We start from the raw sequence: 15927 nt of genomic DNA, 5'->3' as shown, positions 1-15927 counted from the left end.
ATGATGCATTTATCTGGGTAGAATGCCACATGAAATCCTTTGTCGCATAATTGACTTATGCTTAGAAGGTTGTGCTTGAGTCCTTCAACATATAGTACACCTTCTATAGCTGTTGAGGGTGGCTATCCAATTCTACCAACTCCAAGAATTCTTCCCATGTTGTTGCACCATATGTGACATATCCTTTGTCCATTGGAGTAAAGACAAAGAATTTACTTTTATCGCCCGTCATGTGTTTTGAGTAGCCGCTATCCAAGTACCATAAATTGCAGGCGGTTCTCAAATTTTCCTACAAAACAAATTAAAAATATTTTCTAGGTACCCAATGTGATTTGGGTCCTGCGGGGTTAGCACCCTTTTCTATACATTTGTATTGGCCAGATGACACACCATACTTTCTAATATGACAAGTGTTAGGTGTGTGACTAAGAACAAGTGGGTAGATGTTTATGTGTCCAAGATTTTATTTTAAAAATAGGATTAATATGGACACTTTCTTTATAAAACTTTATAGTGCTTCACACGATTGTTTTTCCTAAGACATTCTCATTTTTAGCCACACGACTATTTGCATAGCCAAGACCTCTAAGGTCTGTTGAATGTCTTTGGATTTTTATGATATTGTCTAAATTGTGACTGCTCTTGTTGAGTTTATTAAGTTCAAGACTTAATGTTGAAATTTTAGTTTCAAGAGCAACACATTTTTGACATGAGGAAGAAGTGGGTTTTTCAATATTTTTCTTTAGAACTTTGTTATGGCTTTCCAAAATAAAAATTTCATTTTTCTGTTTTAGGAAAAGTTTGGAAAGCTTAACATATTCTTGATGTAAATCATTGAAAGCATTTTGTAACTCATCATATGAAAAAGTATCATTTGGTTCAGAGTTACTAACCTCATATTCGTCATTTGAATTTGTGAAGTCATCAATGAAATATGTGACTACTCCTTAATTCTGAGTTCTGCATTTGAACCATCATCTTTATCTTCTAATATAACATTTGTTCTTCTACGCTTCTTGTCCTTCTTTGTTTTGAAAGTATGATGCTTTTGTAGTGTTGAAAAGCACATTTTAGATGATCTGATTTTCTGTATATTGAGCATGTAGATTTTTGTTTTGATGTTGATGCTTCACTATTTGTTGTAGACCTTTGTACTTCTTTGGCTCCATGTATCCTTTCTAGAGTGTCCCAAATTTCTTTTGACGTTTTGAAACTTGACACTTTAAGGAATTCTTTTTCTTCTAGAGCCGACATAAGAATGATTTTGGCTTTAAGGTCGTATTGCACTTTCTTCTTGTCTTCATCATTCCATGAAGATTTTGGCTTTATTTCCCTTATACTGTTGACAACAGTAAAATGTATATATGGTCCTTCTTCAATGACATTTCATATGTCCAAGTCTTGAGATTCAATAAAGATCCTCATTCTAATTTTCCAGAAATCATAGCACTCTCGAACAAAGCTTGGAGGGCGGTTGATGTTGGAACCTTCTCCTAGGAATGATCTTGAGGCCATCTTGATATAGGATCAGACTTGAGAATATCTTACTCAAATATATCTCTGATACCAATTATAAGAACGAGATTGCAACTAAGAGGGGGTGAATTAGTTGACTTAAAAATTATGGCCACTTTTTCTTCAAAATCAACTGTTAACGTGCAGCGGATAATATTGCAGAAAATAAACAAGAATAAATCAAAGAGGTAAGGGAGAAGAGAGTACACAAGGATTTTTATATTGGTTCACATTCTTGTCCATCGAATGCTACATCCAATACTCTTGCATCACAATAGATTTTTCACTAAATATTATGAGTTGTAATTACAATATCTCACCTCGAGATCTCTATGTACCTTACACGCTCACTAATACTTATATCCTTGGAAAAAACCTTTCCAAGTAACTCTATCCCCTTTTTATTCACACCCCATGAAAGAAAGTTATTACAATGAATGAAAATTTTGATTGATGACTTTGGATTGCTTTTACAAGTATGAAATATAATAACACTTGCAATCTAATCAACTCTTTTGTATACTTAGTAATAATGCTCTTTAAGTTTATAAAACTTTGAAACTCTTTACTTCATGCAACTCTAAAAATGACTTTGAAATTTTGAGTGCAAGTTGCTTAGAAGTGTAGAAAATTATTTCAGAAAAGTGTAAGAAAGTTGTGAGAAAAGAATGAAGGAGTTGTTCAAAGAATTTTTTTCATTGTGAGTTATAATGCCTTTAAACAAGCTTTCCAATCAGTAATTGTACCTTTATGAAAGAGTAGAAATTGTTTGAAATGAAAACATTTCGTTTCGGATGAAAACTCTTGAGTTTCAAATCTGAAAAACTGATATAACAGCTCTCAGTAATTGATTACAGCATTGAGTAATCGATTACCCAAATGTTTTGTCCAACAGTGAATTTAAAATTCACTTACAGTAATCGATTACAGCAATTTGAGTAATCTGTTACTTAACTTTAATAACACTGGTAATCTGTTACTCAAATACAGTAATGGATTACTCTCATCAGTTTTAAGTTGTATAACTTTTTTCTCACACATGTAACCTATCACTTAGATGAAGTAACCCGTTACACACTCTTTTTGAAAATTGTTTTAAGTATTTTTAAAGTGTTTCAACTTTCTTTAAAAAATAGTTTGAGCATTACTACTTTGCATATTTAAGAGTTTTAGGATAGAAGTACTTATAGAGACTTAATCTAATTGTCTTGAAGCTTTAATCTTCTTTGTTTTCATAAGTATTCTTTATTTTCTTCTTTTTGGTGATGTTGATGTCTTTATCAAAACCTTGCCAAGGTCAAGGGCAAAGATCTTCTTCATATTTTGTACCCAAAGTTTACCTTTTGGGAAAACAAATCAAACTCAGATGATGAACATTGCAAATGGTTCTTGCACAGGTGATAAATGATGAGATATATTCATGGCTACGTGTGTATTTTGATGGATAGAAAAAACAACAGGAGAGAAACGAAGAGTTGAGGGAAGGATGATAGGAGGTGAAACAAATAGTTGGAAGAATTAGGTGAATCAAGAGTTTGGTGATTATTATGAATATGAATTTTGGTAGAACGAAGAAACCAGTGATAATGAAGAGTTGGGGTAATTGGGGTTGAGGATAATGAAGAGTTGGGGATAAAGAATGTTAGATGAAAGACACAGTGATGGAGAATCAATGATGCAAAATTTAGGCCACAAAAAATTTCATGAGAAAGTGACATGTGAATTGTAAATAGTGTTGAGAACATTATTTGCATATAGATAAAATAAAGATTCAATTAAAATAATGATAATGTAATAATATTGTTTTACTCTCTTTCAAAAATCAAATTATTAATGAGAAATGAAAAAATGTAGCTATAAAATTTTAGTAATTATTTTTTCCAAAAAATCTCAAATTGGGGGAATGATAACATGTGCAAGGTTTTAAAAGCTAAAAAAACTAAGGGAGACACTTTTCTAAACATTTCTCATCTCTCCTTCCATTCCAAAACAAAACTCTCAAACATAGCTTAAAAGCCTTAAGTGATTTTTTTGGGATGATAATCTTTAAAGGGTGGCCAATAATTTTGCTTGGTGAATCAATTTAAGAAGACGTTGCCAGCTTATCTTTTGGTGGAGCCTTTGGCGTGGCTGTAGCCTGCATCACAGGGTTTTTTGTTTTCTCTTCAGTTTTGGTGTCGACTAACAGGACCCTCTTTACCTATATAATATGAGAAAAACTTTCTAAGACGTTTCTAAGTCAAAGGAGTTTTGTGTTTTTGTTATCTAAAATGATTATTTTCTCATATAATAATCTTCTAAAAAGTATAAACTCCTTAACTCCCAATCCACCAGATAAATTCGAGTAACATGGAAGGTACCTTTGACTATAATAATGGTTAAAACTAATCTTTAACTTATATCAATAAAATAACTGCAAAATTATAATTAAATTGTGTTAATAAGAGTGATCGTTACCAACGAAGGAAAACAAAGAAAATCTAAATGCTAGATTTTTGGGGTTTAAACTTTATGGTTAAGTTCAAGATGTGAATCAATCCTTGCCATTGGATGCATGAAATCTTAGTTCCCATGTAATTAATGCATTCTATGCATCTCCTATTAAGGAACACACACAAGGTCGTCTTGAAGCACAACATGCCAACATTTTATGTTACTCTTTCTACCAATGGAAGATAAGCTTTCTTTTGAGGTGCCTTTATCTAAAGGAAATTTTTTGCAAGATTTTAACCATATTGATCAATTTCATGTGAATGTTTCCTCATCAAACAATCCATTTTTTGGGGTCCAAACTCAAAACTTTGACCCTTATAATCATAATTTTACATACGGATATTCATCAACTGGCTTTGATGTTTATGAGTGCAAGCCTTTTGTGGAGAATAATATTGGTGGGCATGCTCATGTTATTAACAACTTCCAATTTGATGGTTATAGTTTGAACCTCCTTCAGAGAAACCAAATGGGTTCCATGGTTTCAAACAGAAATTATTTGCACTTCAATAATCCTTTAGAAACAAAGCCTATGAATTTTCTTGCACCAGATGAAGCCCCATGCATATCACCATTGAGTTATAACAAAGAAGTTGGTGTGAATAAAATCAATAATATTAGGGCATATTCAACCACTACTAGGTCATGCAAAGCTAAGAGGAAGTCCAACATAGTAAAGGGACAATGGTCAGCAGATGAAGATAGGTATATGATAATTTGGAATCATTTTAATCAAGTCTTATTACATTATATTCTTTGATTTTAATATTTGGAATATAAAATATTTGGGTTAAGAAAAGTGAAAAAATTCTAATCTTTGTTTGTGTAAACAGATTGTTAGATTCAATTGGTGGAACAATATGGAGTGAGAAAGTGGTATCTTATTGCTCAGATGCTGCCTGGAAGAATTGGCAAACAATGCAGAGAGAGGTGGTTTAACCATCTAAGGTTATGGTTGAGATCGCGATCACGATTGCGATTGCGGCCGTTACAATGAGAATTGAAGCCGTTGCAATGCGAATTGCGACCGTTGCGATGTGAATTATTTTGTGATTAAAAAATATTTTTGAATTCAATGTGGTCGATGCAATCTAATGCGAGCGAATCATTGTGATTTGTTGTCATATATATATATATATATAATTTAACTAATTTAGCATACCTGTGGGTAAAACTGCTCCTTGCATTGATATTTTCAAGCAATAAATTTTGAGCCTTTTTAATTTTTCAGAAGGACACATGGACTAATGAGGAGGATAAGATACTAATCCAAGCTCACAAAGAGATGGGAAATAAGTGGGCAGAGATTGCTAAAAAATTACCAGGAAGAACTGAAAACTCCATCAAAAACCATTGGAATGCAACAAAGAGAAGGCAATATTCAGACCAAAGAAATTCTCGTTCAAAGCACCCTAAAGACACTCTTCTGCATGAATATATCAAGAGCTTGAACTTAGACAAAAATCCACCCATAGACTACAGGAAAAGATCTTATGCTAATGCTAGAGCAATGAAAAACAACCCTAGCACAAACAAAGTAGCAGCAACATCACTAGTTCAGTTACATAATATTGATGATCAATCTTCTCTAAGTGATTGTATGGTACCAAATCTTGATTTTTGCTTTGATGAGCATATATTCAAAGATGGATATAGTATTGATTCTCTTCTAGATGATATTCCTTGTGGTCCTCCTACTATGAATGAAAAATATTTTGATGAAAGAATGCAAGGTGTTACTCCTCATAATGTTGAAGGAAAACATTTTGATATTGGAGGAATGCAATGTGACAATCCTGTTCCTGTTGATGGCAATCCTTTTGAGACAGAAATGGCAAAGGAGATTATGGAACCTACTCTTGGAGTTGATGTTAAGAAGAAGGTAGATTGGGTGGAGATGTTGTCTCTGCTCAAGTGATGATCCATATTGATCCCTAAGAAAACATACATCCCCTAATTTAATTCTTAGAACAAGAGATATTTGGTGTTGTCCTTAAGAATCTTATATAATAATAAGAAAAATATCCTCCATAAAGACTATTTTTTTGGGTAAATTTGTTAAAAATAATTAACTTGACCAACACTAAGATAGCAAAGTATTAAGTACATTTTTTTCATTTTGTCTGGAGTAAACTGTTGTGTGTGATTTGTTATCATTGATGAATTAGGGACTCTACTCTAATAAAGAGATATACACCATTCTCTAATTATTTCAAGTATGTATTAATGGATTATGTTGAGAAGCATGCTAAAATGATGGACATTGATGTTGGGACAGAGAAACAATCAAATATAAAAAGGAAATAAGGAGAAGAAAGAATAATACAAGTAATTTATTAACGATGTTTGACCAATTTGTAGCTATGTCATCAGAAATGTTGAATGACTACCACTATCTATGAGAAAATAAGTATTCGTGTTTTGGGGTTGTTGCCATGCTATTAGGTTTACAAAACAAATAAATATATAGATTTTTATCACAACTCCTTTATATCATTCCAAACCCACATATTGTATTATTAATTTATGGAGAAAATGTCTCAAGTGGAATATGAGTCATTTGTACAACAATCTTCATCTTGTTGAATATCATCAATTTCAATCTTCCCCGGTTGGGTTGGAGCTACTCCATAGTCTAACATTTATGAATGTTCAACAATCTTAAGCAATGTCTGAACTCGTCTATGGTAACCAACAAGCACACAAAAGCACAAATTCTATCGTCTTGTGAAATCTCACATCAATATGCTTGGTCCTAGCATGACATACCTGATTCTTTGTCAAGAGGATATCATCACTATGACTATCATAATGCAATGAAACTCCGCCTTACCCAATGCTTAACTCATTTACGAGGCGCCTCATATGTCATATGGCTTCCTTATTAGGTTCATTAGATGCCATATACTCTGATTTAGTTGAGGATATAACAACAATATACTGAATTGATGATATTCACATAATTTGAGATTCATAACAACAACGGACCAAAAATGCATAAAGTTGCTACAACCTTAAAAAAGAGGAAATAATAACACAATTTTGATAAACATAATACAACCACAATCCTATCCACAACCCCAATTTAAAACACCATTAGTAGGTGTCACTCTTTTACTAGAAGACATTAGCTTGATGTTCACATGGAAATTTGTTATTTGAATACCAAGTTTTTAACATGGTAAGCATTTATGTCTATCTTTTATCTTATTTGTTAAAGAACATGGTATCCCATCTTAATAGAGTCTGACTTCTTTGAATGGAAGAAAGAAAATGGAATAATACCTCTTGTAAATTTGCATTAGAATTTTCAGAGAGAGTTTTAGAAAGAAGTGAAGAAGGGCTATTTATAGAATGGAATGGAGGTTAAACTAATCAGAATAACCTCCTGAACTAAACTAACCACCTAAAATAGAAACAGGCTAACCTTGGGCCTAATAACAAAGAGAAAAACTGAGCCCAATAATAGAGTAGCACAATGTAAACATCTAAGAGTAAAAACTAAGTTGCAGAATGCACTTCTTCCACTTTTTCTTCCTCGATTGTTTCCAACTTCATGTCTTTATGGTTGGATTTAATTTCCGATAGCCCCCACAAGCTAGTATATGAATCTCCAACATACCAACCTTGAAAAGAATAGTTTTGAAGATAGCAAAGGATAAGGCTTTGGTAAATATATCAGCTTTATGTGAAGAGGTAGGAATGAAAAGAAGGTGCAGTAAACCAGATTGCACCTTTTCTCTACCGAGTGGTAGTCAATTTCTATATGTTTGGTCCTTTCATGGAATACGGGGTTATCAGCTATGTGAAGTGCGGATTGGTTATCACAATAAAACATTACATGGTGAGGATGAGGTATATGCAAATCATTCAAAAGATAGATGAGCCATTGTGCTTCACAAGCAGCTAATGTCATAGCCCGTACTCTGCTTCAACAGAGGATCTGGAAACCACTTATTGCTTATTCCTTTTTCCATGAAATTAGTCATTATCAATTTAGAAACAGTAGCCCGACATAGATCTTCTAGTATCAAGGCAGCCTCCCCAATCTGAGTAGTGTAGCCTTTGATGTTGACTTCTGATCCTGTAGAAGAAAAGAAAACTCCCACACTAATGGATCCTTTGAGATATCTCAAGATTCTCTTGGCTCCATATAGGTGATCATTAGAGGACAAGATACAGTTTGGCTAAGGTGGCCAACAACAAAGCTGAGGTCAGACCTAGTATGATTGAAATATAGCAATTTTCCCATCAGCCTTTTGTAAAGGCTAGGGTTTGCTAAGGGGGTTCCATATTTTTAACGAACAAGCTTCCCTACATACTCCATTAGAGTGGAGCATGGTTTGCATGTAAGAATCATTGTCTCTTCAAGGAGATTCAGGTGTATTTTCTTTGATAGAGCAGAATCCCTTTGCTAGATCTAACTATTTCCATACCTAAGAAAAATTTTAAATCACCAAGGTCTTAAATGCTGAACTCAATATCCAAAAAATTCTTCATATGATTGATTTCTATCATGTTATTTCCAGTCAAAATGAGATCATCAACATAAACAAGAATGTTTGTAAAGCTAGAAGAAGTATACTTAATAAACAATGAATGATAAGCCATAGATTTTGTGTAACCTGATTGTATAAGAACTGTAGTAAGATTGACATGCCATTGTCTGCTTGCTTGTTTGAGTCCATAAAAATACTCTTCTTATTTGCAAACAAGATTAGGTTGAGAAATAGTGAGTCTAGGGGGAACTTTCATATAAATAACCTCCTTCAAATCTCCATGCAGAAAGGCTATATTTACGTCTAATTGATGAAGATGCCAATTATTGGCAGAAGCTATGGATATGATGACTCTTATAGTAGTCATTTTGACCATATGACTGGAAGTTTCCATGCAATATATTCCCTCAATTTGAGTGAAGCCTTTGACAAAAAATCTTGCCTTGTACCTTTCAATGGATGCATCATATTTAAATTTTATCTTGAAAATCCACTTACATCCTATAGTTTTCTTACTATTAGGAAAGATTGTTATACACCAAGTGTTATTCTCATTCAGGGCAGTCAATTCCCTTTGAATGGTATTTCTCCAACAACCATGTTTGATGGCTTCATTATAATGTGATGGTTCATCATGTGAAGAGATACTAAGAGAGAAATTTTTATGATTGGTGGACAATCTATGATAAGAAAGACTAGTAGAAAGAGGATACCTTACCTTTAAAGAAATGGTGGAACTGAATGGGTGGTTAAGGCGCAATGATAGTCTTTAAGATATTGAGGCCTTTGTCTAGACCTAAGAGATTGTCTTGGTATAAAGAAGTCAGTAGGATTAGGAGCAATGTTGTGCTCAAAAGGAATGTCAACATCAATAATATGAACACATTGAGTATCATTAATACTCACAATGGGTAGGATAACAGGGGAAGTGATATTTTGAGGCTGCATAATGACATCATGTGTTGATTCTAGGTTCTTAGTGTCATAGGTGGAAAATTGCTCTCATGACATAAATCATTGTTGAGGCAGAAGGGTTCAGTCTGAGTAGATTTGAAAGAAAAAATATGCTCATAGAATATGGTATTCCTAGACAAGGAAATTTCGTGATTGTTGATGTCCATCATCATGTAACCCTTTGTAACTTGCCTTAAACCTAAGAATATGCACTTTCTTGATCTATGATCAAGTTTCCTTATGTTTGAGGTTAGAGTTCCAACATAACATAGGCAACCAAAACACCTAAGATTAGATATATCACGCAACTTCCCATTCAAGACACTATAAGGGCTCTTATTGGATAAGGTAATGCTAGGTTGTTTATTTATTAGATGCACAACATGTGCTACTACATAATTCCAGAAGCAATGAGGTATGTTGGATTAAAAGACAAGGGATCTAGCAACACTAAGGATGTATTGATGTTTTCTTTCTACCATCCCATTTTGTTGGGGTGTCTCAACACAACTAGTTTGGTGTTGAATCCCTTGCTCACTATAGAAACTAGACAGGGATAATTATCTCCCATTGTCACTTCTTATGCACTTAATTTTCAACTCAAACTGAGTATGAATCAGTGAAACAAAGTTCTTAATTAGCTGAGGCACTTCTAATTTTTGCTTCATAAAATAGAGCCAAGTAAACCTAGATCTATCATCTACAATACTAAGAAAGTATATGTGCCCAAGTGTGCTTGGGATAGAGAAAGGTCCCCATATGTCCATATGGACCAAGTCAAAATTTATTGCAGACATGTCAATGTTGTTACTAAAAGGCAATTTCTTTTGTTTAGCCAAATGACATATTTCACAAGGATCAATGGTCTTATTGTATTTAATATAGGGAAAAATATTCTGCATGACAATCATCTTATCCTGGGAAGGGTGACCTAGTCTATTGTGTCATAAAGCAATATTGTAACTACTAAAAGGATTTACATTGTTCCAAAGTTGATGTCTATGTATCTTAGGTATGGGTAAGGTCTTCACATAATTCTTCATTGCATATATACCACCTCTTATTTCAACAACACCAATCATCTTCAAAGATTGGAGATCCTGAATATGACAAGTATTTTTAGAGAAAGTTAGCTGGCAAGGTATAGTATTGATAAGTCTTGAAATGGAAATCAGATTGTAGTGAAATGTGAGAATGTACAACACATTTGTCAAATGCAAATAATTAGAAAACATAACACTCCTTGAGGTTGCAGTGGACATTTAACTACTATTAGGCAAGGTGACAAAAATAGGGGTAATCTTCCTTTATGTTTGAAAATCAGAAAGTGTATGACACACATAGTCAATAACACTTGTCTCAAGTAACCAATCATTAGACTTAGTGAAATAATTCAACAATTATGTTTTACCTTTACTGTTAAAATCAACAATATGAGTGGTGATCTGATTAGTATTATGAGTTATTCTTGAATTTGGTTGCTACTGCAAATTGGACAGAATGGTTTGGTGTTGCTGAGGGGTGATATTGACTTCAGTTGCAGAGTCATTGTTAATGTTGGCAGCGGTCTCCTCTTTTCCCTCATTTTGGTGACTGATATCATATGGTTGTTCTTCAACACTTATAAGATTGTTCACACTGAAATTCTTGAAGTGACCAGGGGGAACCATGTTTCTTGAAACATTGGTCAACATTATAACCTTTTCTATGGCAGAATGTGCAAGTTTTGAATCCTCTTCCATTTGAGGATCTGATTTGTCCTCTTCCCATATGATTTTGGGGACCTCTACCCCTTCCCCTCCCCCTACTATTTCGAAAGTTTCCCCCAAATTCGTTGGTTGTGTTTGCAGACTAGTTATCCACACTGCTCATTAGGACCTTAGACTCACTGTAATGAGAAATCAAATGCCTTTCTTCCTGTATCACCATAGAAAAGGCCTTGTTGATGGTAGGAAGTGGGCCCTTATGCATTATTTGTGACCTAACCCCTTCATATTGATCATTTAGTCCATTACAGAAATATATGATATAGTCATGCTTCCTATAGGAACTAATAATTGGCACAAGGTTGCAGGTGCATTTATTTATGGAAGAGCATGAGGGAATTGGCCTGAAGTTGTCAAGTTCTTGCCAAAATCCATTTATGTGTGTATAGTATGCATCTATACTCATGTTACCTTGTTTGAATGTGTATATTTCCCGAAATAACAATGATATCCTAAATATGTCTCCTTGATAGTATCTCTCACGCAAGTCTTCCCATATCTCCATTATCATGTCCATCCACAAAATGCTTTGGACAATTGAGCTTTCAATGAAGTTTGTTAACCATGAAACAACAAGGGTGTTGCATCGGTCCCATGTAGGAAAATATGGATCAATAGTTGGGGGTTTTGGAAGGGATCCATCAATGAATTGAAGCTTGTTTTTATACTTTATTGACATTGACATAGCATGAGACCAAGCGTGGTAGTTCTTACCATTGAGGGGGGAAGATACGAGTGTGGTTCCAAGGTTCTCATTTAGGGGATAAAGAAAGGGGAAGTAGGATCTTGAATGGGGTTGATGGCTTAAACAATTCAATTATCCATTGAATGGGAAATAAGAGAAGAAAGAAAGAATGCAAAACCTTACTTTTCATAATGAAGAAGATGATGGTGTTGAACAAAGAAGAGGAAAAAAGGTGATTTCAAATTCTTCCTTTATGGCTTGATTAGCACGATAATGAGAAGCATATCAATAGTAGAGAACAAATCTTCAAGGTGCAGTAGAGAAGAAAGAAAGAATAGGGTATTCAGAGTGCAAGCTCTGATGGTATCCCATCTTAATAGAGCTTGTCTTCTTTGAATGGAAGAAAGAAAATTGAATAATACCTCTTTTAAATTTACATTAGAATTTTTAGAGAGAGTTTTACAAAGAAATGAAGAAGGACTATTTATAGAAAGGAAAAGAGCTTAAACTAACCAGAATAACATCCTGAACTAAACTAACCACCTAAAATAGAAATAGGTTAACCTTGGGCCTAATAACAAAGAGAAAAACTGAGCCCAATAATAGAGTAACACAATGTAAACATCTAAGAGTAAAAACTAAGGTGCAAATTGCACTTCTTCTACTTTGTCTTCCTCGATGGCTTCCAACTTCATGTCTTTAAGGTTGGATTTCATTTTCAATATTATTTTATTTGTATACATGTATTGGTAAAAAAAGAAAACTAATGAATCACATTTTATCATTATCTTCTTTGAAACTTGTGAGTATGTTTAAAAATAATTAATTTGACTTATGTTTAATATTTTTTAGATCATTTTTGTTTTTCAAGTTTTGAGGGTGGAAATTGATAGACACAAAAATTAAGGTATCAAAGTAGGTTTTTATTACTAACTTAAGTTTTCTGCACTCTACAATGTGAGTATGTTTAAGATACTATTACTCCTGGCTATGTTATTCGCTCTTTGGATGAATTTGGTGGTATGTAGAATGTTGTTTACATGTTACAGCCTAATCAACTTAAATCATTTCATAAGCACTTATAAACATTATATCTCAATAACTAATTAAATTTACAAGTTCCAAATTCATTCTCTTCAAAATTAAAAGTTTAAAATAACTAACCTATCTCAACTTTACACTAATGGTCAGTGATGGAAACAGCTCATGTTTGACTAGACCTTGCTTAGTTGGGAAAAGTTATGTGTATACTGTAGTTAAACTACATTATTACACATTTAGTATATGTTTCAAAATATTTATGGAACTAGTGTAGTTTTTAGGGAAGTCGTGGATCAGGAATGCGACTTCTCTTACATATTCTCTCTCCTCCCTGGAAGTCGTGTTTCCCATCCACGACTTTCATTTGTTTTTTAGAAGTCGTGTACTCCAAAAATTATTTCCATTGTATATTTTAGTAATAAAAATACTATATGGCCTAGTGATTCTTAACTTTTATAGGAACCTAGAAGTCCATGGTTCAACACCCACCCATTACTTTTTTTTTATTTTTTTATAACTTTGACATATTATTTATACAAAGATTATGATATATTATGGTTAGATTGCATTATATTGTTTATACAAAATTACTGAAATTTGTACATTTTTATTTTATATTGTTTTAAACAATTAGGTAATGAAAAAATGAATAGAAATAAACAATGAGTGAGTGTTGAACCATAGACCTCTAGATTACTAGATAATCCAAGAACCACTAGGCTAAAGCATATTTCTATAATTTATGTACAATGGAAATCGTGTTTAGGGTACACGACTTCTAAAAAAAGTGAGAATATGTCAGGGAAGTCGCAAGTCGTAGATCTCCAAAATCGTGGATCCCATCCACAACTTTTCTAAAAACTACACTAGTTCTGTAAATATTTTGAAACATATACTAAATGTGCAATAGTGTAGTTTGACTATACTATACACGTAACTTTTCCTGCTTAGCTGACATATGTTTCTCCAATCTAAGACTTGAGCCTGAACAATTATTTAAAATAAGTGACATTTTATGATTAAATAAGTGATCTTTTATGGCTTGATCAACCTAGGCACTTACTTTGTAATGAGATATTTAAATCATAAAAAAAGTTAATTAAAATGTTCTCCTTTTTGCAAACCATCCAATTTGGAGTTATTCATCTTTCTACTTGAGTGAATGTTTAACCGAAGTAAATGATATGTTACATTTTGATGTAGTTAGTTAGTAGCGCTTGTGACCAGAAACATTGAGTACTTAGTAGCGCTTGTGACCAGAAACATTGAGTACTTAGTAGCACCTGTGACCAAAAACATTGACTACTTTCATCTCCATAATATCCTATGATATCATTCAATAAGTAAAACCAAATGCGTCTAAAACTTGCCGACTAAAAAAGTAAATTTTCCATTGGTTTTTATAAGCTTTAGCCTTGCTTTGTGTATTGCTTCTTCACTCCTTTGCTAACAAGGATCCTCTCCCATATAGGAATTCTTGTTTCTATTTTTAAGGATGAGAATATTATTACATTATAAGTAAAACAAAAATTAATAGTCATATGGTGGTTTGACGGTTAAGGTGAATATGTTTAAGGAATGAGGTGAAAGATGTTGTGGGTTCAAGTCACACCCATAACAAAGTTAAAAAATAAAAAAAATTGAGTTATAAGGTGATTCAATAGTCATAAAGAATGAGTGAAATGAAAGAGTTTAAGGTTCAAGTGTAACCCACAACAAATATTAACATTTACCAATAAAAATAATATCATATTTTGTTGTTTTTGCTTTTATTTTTATAGGAATTCTCTCTCCAATATTAAAAGTCAACCTTACTACTTTATGTATATGATTTTTGGTAAACTTTCTAACTATTATATATATTAAAACCAGTTTTGACTATAATAATAGAGAGATGATCTATTTACCATAAGAGTAAGTTAAAAAGACCTACTCCACATCTTAACCATTAATTCTAGGACAATTTAATGGTTAAAAATCTACTCACTAATTCAAGTTATTAGATTGTCCTATAATGAATAGTTAAGATGTGGAGTATATATTTTTAACTTACTTTTGGAGTAAGTGATCCCCTCCCATAATAATAACAGTTAAAACTATGTGTAATTTATGTCAATAACAATAACATACGGGCAACATTATGATTGTGTTTTATTAATCTGTGTCAATTACCAATTTAGGCATTAAATTAAAATCTAAATAAAAATATGCTGCCAAGTTCGTAGGGCTTAGACCTCATGGTCAAGTTTCAAATGTGAATCAATACTTGGCTCTTTGTGTCGATATATCTTGAGACAAAGTTGAATGAAACAAAAATATATGTCTCACAACCAATACAAGAAAAAAAACAAGATGAAACATAGCAACATGGTCGAGAAGCATCATTTTGGGGTTGTTCCACCGCGGTCAAATGGAGTCCCATTGACCAGACTAGACTACTGAATATTGGCCGAGCTCGAACACTTGGTGAAGTCCTAAGCCATCAGAACTCACTATACCTACCGACCAACTTGAATCGCCAAGAAAACTGTACCGTCACCCCGAACGCCACCTTAGGCCAGTACAAGGGCATACCTCTATCTCTCACCTGACACGCTGCCAATACTTGCTACACATCGCCTATAGCTCTCACCTAACCTTTTGTTCTATGAAAAATGTAGAACTATACTGCGACTATCACAATCTACTACATGCTATAAGTCAACTATGCATAGAATACGGTCTCACCAAGCCGCCCGACACGCATAAAGTAGCGCCAAGATCAGCCAAAGACGGGCAGACAAGCTCAAATGGTCGGCCTCACTAACAACATCCAAAATAGGGACTCTTCATCTAAATCCACTATATATAGGGGTTCCTCCCATCACAACACAAAGGGGATACAAATAGACATGCATAACTCAAGAGAGACTAATCACAACTCTCCCACATAACTCTCGACAAAGCTCATACACATCCAGGCATTGGTCACCCA

General features: G+C 33.5%; 1 protein-coding gene across 1 annotated transcript; it reads left to right on the top strand.

Moving 5' to 3' along the window:
- LOC109342336 (transcription factor MYB98-like) lies at positions 4184-5926 on the top strand. Its single transcript, XM_019580338.1, has 3 exons — positions 4184-4713; positions 4842-4938; positions 5240-5926. Exons 1-3 carry the CDS (start codon positions 4184-4186, stop codon positions 5924-5926), a joined length of 1314 nt encoding a protein of 437 aa, XP_019435883.1.

This window comes from Lupinus angustifolius, chromosome LG03 (genome assembly GCF_001865875.1).
Source record: "Lupinus angustifolius cultivar Tanjil chromosome LG03, LupAngTanjil_v1.0, whole genome shotgun sequence".
Taxonomy (NCBI): domain Eukaryota; kingdom Viridiplantae; phylum Streptophyta; class Magnoliopsida; order Fabales; family Fabaceae; genus Lupinus; species Lupinus angustifolius.
This window is presented reverse-complemented; position numbering and strand designations above follow the sequence as displayed.

Bases quoted from the DNA above. Each gene is read 5' to 3' on its own strand.
- LOC109342336 (XM_019580338.1), top strand. From the start codon at position 4,184: ATGGAAGATAAGCTTTCTTTTGAGGTGCCTTTATCTAAAGGAAATTTT. The intron at 4,714-4,841 runs GTATATGATAAT...TTGTGTAAACAG, and splicing joins TGGTCAGCAGATGAAGATAG to ATTGTTAGATTCAATTGGTG. The intron at 4,939-5,239 runs GTGGTTTAACCA...TTAATTTTTCAG, and splicing joins GGCAAACAATGCAGAGAGAG to AAGGACACATGGACTAATGA.